The 7,012-nt window shown below is 33.2% G+C and overlaps 1 protein-coding gene across 1 annotated transcript in view; it reads left to right on the top strand.

Annotated features, from left to right (window-relative positions):
* Nucleotides 1-273: 273 nt before the first annotated feature.
* Nucleotides 274-7,012, top strand: part of LOC128247661 (cilia- and flagella-associated protein 54-like) — a 67,812-nt gene continuing 61,073 nt past the window's right edge. Inside the window, exons 1-3 of the mRNA XM_052967653.1 lie at nucleotides 274-614; nucleotides 3,726-3,964; nucleotides 5,337-5,492. Of these exons, the coding sequence (XP_052823613.1) occupies nucleotides 274-614; nucleotides 3,726-3,964; nucleotides 5,337-5,492 (736 nt within the window). The remainder of the gene's footprint in view (nucleotides 615-3,725; nucleotides 3,965-5,336; nucleotides 5,493-7,012) is intronic.

The following is a 7,012-nucleotide window of genomic DNA, read 5'->3' as shown; positions in this document are numbered from 1 at the left end:
TGCATACATGTGCATGCACACACACACACACGCACACACACACACACAAACACTCACACACACATACATGCATAAACATATATACACACAATCTACATATAACTTGCCTTTGATAATTAGTCAAAGACAGTGTTCAATTAAGTTTCAAATCACATTCTGTTATTTACTAATACTAATTGCCTTTATATTTTTTGCTAATACCAATTAATTGTGTTATTTGTAAAAAGCATGTTTATAGAATGAGAATTTCTGACTGACTAACAACTATTTTGTATGGTCTCAACTCATGCCTTGGGCTATTGTAACTACTATTGCTACTACTACTATTATTATTGTTACTACAACCATACTCACTACCACTCTCATTACTACATTATTTTTTATCTTTTACAGTCAACAGAAAATGATTCTTTTAAAGCTGACCCTTGGTCTAATACACTGACTGACCTTAAAGGGAGTTACAGTCTTCATTTTGATCCAGTTCTTGATGATGTCACTGTTCTTGATGGTCGTATTATTGAGAAAATCTGCAAAAAAGCCATCATTGTTATTCATTATAAGCAGAAATGGGAGACTCTTATTGATATTATTCTTCGCTTCAATGCTTTGACAAAGTAAACATAATTTGTATTTTGTTTTATTTTTTTTATTGTAATCATTATTCAAATGTTTATACCATCTTTAATAATTCTTTTATAAGTCTTCATAGATTATGATATGAACTCCCCTTATTAGAGACCCCCACCCACCAGAGGGTTGTTGTTCAAATTCTACTTTGCTTATAATCGAAAAACTTCCTCTTTTAGAGTTATAGATTATGTAGGCACAGGTATGACTGTGTGGTAAGAAGTTTGCTTCCCAACCACATAGTTTCAGGTCCTGTCTCACTGTGTGGTAACTTAGGCAAGTGGCTTCTACTTTAGCAGACCAAAGCCTTCTGAGTGGATTTGGTAGATGGAAACTGAAAGAAGCCCATTGTATATATGTGTGCTTGACAATTGTATATATGTATGCTTGACAATTGGTGCTGGTGTGCTTATGTAACCATAATTTAGTGATTTGACAAAAGAGACTGACAGAATAAATAACAGGTTTTAAAAAAATAATTACTGGGGTTGAGCCATTTGACCAAAATTTCTTCAAGGTGGCAATGAAGCATGGCTGCAGTCTAACGATTGAAACAAGTAAAAGATTAAAGAAAACTACAGGCTATATAGGCCACAGGTTATATAGGTCACTGGCTATATAAGCCACTGGATATATATGTCACATGGTATGTAGTTAGGTTGCATTACTTAATAATAAAACAAAATGTGTCCCATACTATGAAACAACTCAAGAGCTCAGTATTATGAATATTGAATAATTACATATATTACTAACAGAGGCAGTGTTAATACCAAGAGGCAATATTTATCCCCACTTAAATGTGGATGTTCTGTTAGAACAAACTACACAAAGGTAGACACCACGAGCATTCACTGGCTAATTGTGACACCAGTGCCTGTTCTGGCACTGTTTTCCTATATATACCGCTGGCGAGGAGATGGCTTACTACTATCTCTTGCAGTTGAATGTCCATTATTGATAAGGCCAAAGAAGGTTGAAATCATGTGATGGGTGGTCTCAGCAGTGGAGGTTGAGGGGATTTATTTCACCACTAACAGTATAAACAAGAGTGCATTTTGCACCAAAAGCCTGTATGTAAGTTTCTCTCATGGTATCTACAACATGATATTTGAATTAACTTTGCATTTGCTTTTGCCAAACAAGGCCAGCATGCTGGAAATTGATTATAATATCATTTAATGTTTTATATAGCATAACTCTATGTATGATAGAATAATATGTGTAAAACTTCATAGCATAACATAAACATTTTATGGCACAGATGTGGTTGTGTAGTAAGAAGCTTGCTTCCCAACCACATGATTTTGGGTTCAGTCCCACAATATGGTACCTTGGGTAAGTGTCTTTTACTATAGTCTCAGCCAACTAAAGCCTTGTGAGTGGATTTGGCAGACAGAAACTGAAAGAAGCCTATCATGCATGCATGCCAAATAAATACACACACTATACTTTTGTTCTTCACTTCAGGTTTATTATTGTTCTTATTTTATGTCTTTTATCTGGAAATCGTTCATTCTGTATAATCCACGTGGACTAAACAGAACAGGAGGAGACACATGGGATGGAGGGGACCATCCTGAAATATCTGTTTCAACACGCAATTTCACATCAGAAATCTTGCAAAATAAATATGTAAAAATATTTTAATATTATTTTCTGTAATTAATTTTGCACTGGTAACAAGTAACTGATATTACCCATATTCATGAATTACTTTTGATCATCAGAATAATACTTTAAAAACCTCCACAATTTTTTAGTTAACATTTTGAATCTGAGTTTCTTTGTGATTATAGAAAAATTTGCAATATTTGAGAATAAAACTAAGCATTGGAAAATGTAGTTTACTGAGAAAATAGTAAAAACAAAGAATAATTAGAAATCACATTAATTTTGAATGTTGTAATGAGAAGAATTAGTTTTAATCAAAACAGGATCACATTATTTATGAATGAACCCCACAAAAATTGTTTATTAAAAATCATTAAATAAAACTACAATGCATTAACTATAGATAAGATGGGAAATAGTTTCACTGAGTATTTCAGTTGATATTTTCATTTAGCTTGAATGTTTCCGCTTGTAAATCTCTGTCACAAGTCTGGTCCCAGAATTACTTACATAGCCACAATTGTGGTCATTCTAAATGTGTCACTCTGAATACTATCAAAAACATGTAATTTAGTACAACTTGTCCCATTGTCATCATCAATTAAATTTGCTCACACCCATCAACCAGGCTGTCCTGGTGAGGAGTATTGTAAGAAACTGAGTGGGACAAGAAGCAAGATCAGTTAAATAACTTTTTTAATCTCATAAAGGGTTAACAACTATCTAGCAACAGTACATGGGGATAGAAATATTGGAGATAGTGAATGTGAGCACTGTTAAGAGTAGTTTGGGAGTGATAGGCCCATGTTGCTTACTCAAATCCAGTGCTCAATTAGTGTGGAATGTGACAGCTAATGGTAACCTTAGCCTTTCTAGCTGTGTAGGTGAATACCTACTGCAAGCTAATCGCTGTCCAGTTACACAATATCCTAATGACTAGAATATATGACTTGAGGGTACCAGGGACTCTCTTGTGAAAACCATCCAACGAGCACCCCCAAAGCATGTTCATCAGAATGATGTAATCTCAGAGGTGGTAGCTAAACATGCAAAATCATGTGACATGTAAGCTGAAACAGCTACAGTTACACAACTTCAGTTTTCTACATGAAATATTTTAAGTTTAGGAAAAATAATTATTATTTGAATATGTAATAATGTCAAGTTTCTTTTCTTGTGATGTACTTTTGTAATATTTAACTGAAGAATCTACCTATACGTAAAGAAGAAATAATTCAAGAAAGCATATTAATGTTTGTTTTGTTTGTTTTGTGGTTTCACATTCAGATAAGGATTAGATGCCCGTTTTAATAAGCTTAGTTTTCCACATGTGAAAAAGTGATAAAACTTATGAAACAAGTGATGGAATTTGTGAATGTGAATGAACATCATAATGACCATTCTAAATTCATTTTTTCATGAAAATATAAAAGAAACAGTTAATTATTCTATTCACTGCAGTTATTCATCTTTATGGTTTTCAGTGAGAAATTTGCTGAATTTACATTTCCTCTGTTAATTAATGCTCAGCATCACCTTGAGTTAAAGTGTAATTCTGAAAATGTCTCAGTAGCAGCTAATTTAGAACAACTTGTTGAAAACCCTGATGGGAGTCTCAATACCAAGAAATATTTGAATCTACAGCTAAAAGTCTCTACAGCTAAACCTGAGCCTGTTCCTTTAGGTGCTTATCTTGATGCACGCAGTTATACTAGCAACAAAGGTAAGATATCAGAATAACGTTATTTCAATTTTTACATATTGTCCTTATTGAATTGAACGATGTCATACTTTAGAATAATACACGACTTACATAAATATGATGGAATACTTCATAACTTAGTCATGGAGTATCCATGAATTAATCTTCTTCACCAAAGACATAAAAAATGAAAGACAATGTATCTATGATTACATTATCCATTATGTTCTTTGTTTTTTCAAGAAGGTAGAATGTAGTTTGAGGCTGCTATTTTAAGCAGGTTGAGCAGTTTTGTAGAGGCTCCAGCGGTGCCTTTCCTATCAGTTGTAATATGTGTGTTGTTACATCATATAGGTATGGTTTGAAATAAAACTTAGACAAAGCAAACTAATTAATTGGATCTTTGCCCTTTGAACGGCAGATTGAGAAATTAATTTTTTGTAACTAAACACTTTCAAACTTCGGACACTGGTAAAATGTGTCATATAAAACATCTTTTACTCTTACTGTTGTTGAGAAAAGTTTATATTTTCAAAGTTATTTCATGTTAAAGTAGTCGTATTTTGGTAATTTCAAGCAATCAATGATGTGTATTCAGCTGAATAAAATTACTGCCGTTGTTTGTCAACAACTATCGGCAGTGTATATTTCATTTGTCACTGTTATTTATGATATCATTTGTGCATTTGTACTGGTTTTAGCTTAAGACTTTTAGGGTTAGGGTTAGGGTTTTAGAGTTAAGGTTAGTGTTAGGGTTTTAGGGTTAGCTTAGGGTTTTATGGTTAGGGTTAAGGTTTTAGGGTTAAGGTTAGGGTTTTAGGGTTAAGGTTAGGGTTGGGATTTTAGGGTTAGAGTTACGGAAAAAGTGAAAAATGAAGAAATTAGAGTGGGGAAGAGGTGCAAAAAAGTCTTTCTGAAAATAGTAGCTGAAAAACAGGGAAAAAAACTAAAAGCAGTAGAAATGCACGAACGACTGTGGTGGTGCCATGAAGTAAACGTGCTTCAGATACACTTATTTATTCATACAAATGTAACTGAGATGAAATATGTTATAAATAACAGTGACAACTGAAATATACACCACCGAAAGTTGTTGACAAACAACAGCAGTAATTTTATTCAGATGAATACATGTCATTGGTTGGTTGATATTACCGAAATACAACTTTAACAAGAAATAACTATGAAAATACAAACTTTTCTCAACTACACTAAGAGCAGTCCTCCCACTGGAGTTATGAATATATCTTTACAAGAGTAGAAATATAATGTTCAAAGCAGTTATAAAAGTATTTTTATTCAATTTTCTTTCTCAGTGATCTCTTTACATATCTATCTATTTTCTTTATGATACTTTTACTCAACAATGATTGTTTTCTTTAATGTTGACAAGCTAAAGGTGAAGCATCCAGCTTGATATCTGTGCCGATAAATGTTGACAGCAGTTGGAAGTACATTCAGTCAGTTTTAGAAGAAAGTGATTATACAATGCGCGCAGTGTATCATAGTCGACAACTTCTGCATCTGTACATTGCTGGAAGATTTTATTGTAAGTTGAAATATTCTTCCGGTATATATTGGTGTGTTCTTTAGCTGAATATTACAAAACTAAATTTTGAGATCTTGGATTAGCTCAAAGTCAAATTATGTTTTTTGTGAATAGCTGCAGCTATTACTGTTTGGTAAAAAGTTTGCTTCCCAACCACATGGTTTTAGTTTCAGTCTCTCTTCATGGTACCTTGGGCAAGTGTCTTCTACTATTGCTCTGAGCTAACTAAAGTCTTGTGAGTAGATTTAGTAGATGGAAACTGAAAGATGCCTGCTGTGTGTATGTGTTTTTTTAAAAATTTTACTGTCTCCTTGCCTTGGCTTCACTTGATATTTTGTAAATGAGTGTCACCATCATGCAAGTGCTGCTCTTCGTTTCTAATCTACCATAGAAGCATGTCTGGTCATGGGGAAATATTATCTTACTTGGAAAAAGATGAGAGTTTGTGAGAGGAAGGGCATCTGGCTGTTGAAAAATATGCCTCAAGCAAAAACCATCCAACCCATGCAAGCATGGAAAATTAGCTGTTAAAATGATAATGATGATAATGATGGTATATATCTTACAAAACTGGATTGCTGTGTTGCTTTTTTCACTCATTATTTATATATTTAAAAAATTTTAATCATATTTTTAAGATTTCATAAAACCCAAACCTTTGACCCTTCAAACTAGAACCAATACCAAACCTTCTATTGAATATTGTATACGAGTACAATATGCTGACATACTAGGATGACAAATAATCAATCATAGACAATCAGTTATGTGCAACTGAAGCACCATTTAATGAAAATAGCAATATGTGTATCACACTTAATGCAAAAACACAGGCAAGCCAAGTTAATTATAGGAGTTGTCCAGAGATATCTCTTATGGAATTACTGTGTTGTGGAAGGATTCCAACTATCCCTAAGGGACTAAAAGTGGACAGGCACATTGCTATAAAGTAAAGAACTGTGAGTAATTGAAGGCAAGCAGTTCACTGTGAGCCATGACTGAGAGCGTTTAGCCTCATGTAACAGTTATTATAATGCATCGTGTGAATACTTTCCTTCCCTCTGCTTTGTTAAATTATCTATCCAACACCAGGATATAAAATAATTAAGAAATCTATCTGTAGCAGATGAATTAAAAGATACAAATATTGGTACAATAATTTCTGTAAGATACAGGAGTACTGTACAATTTCATAAGCTTTGTTAGATTGCAGTGTTGATAGTTCTTCAGGTTTTGCTAAATGTTTGGAGAAGACCAAAATCACTGTTATTGTACAATTTGTTTTGAGATCCAGGTATTGGTTCTGGTAAAAAGCCATGGATATGACTTGTGTACATCTAGCCATTCTGTATTAAAGAATCATCACATATTAAATAAAAGAATATATTACTCTAGACTGCTAGAGATCAATTCTATGATTAAGATTTTATATATATATATATATATATATATATATATATATCACCATCATCATCATCATAAACATAAGTGCTGGTATAACTTTGTGGTCGGAAGTTTAC

This window comes from Octopus bimaculoides, chromosome 4, assembly GCF_001194135.2.
Source record: "Octopus bimaculoides isolate UCB-OBI-ISO-001 chromosome 4, ASM119413v2, whole genome shotgun sequence".
NCBI classification, from domain to species: Eukaryota; Metazoa; Mollusca; class Cephalopoda; order Octopoda; family Octopodidae; genus Octopus; species Octopus bimaculoides.
Note: the sequence above shows the minus strand (reverse complement) of the source record. Positions and strands in the feature narration are given on the sequence as shown.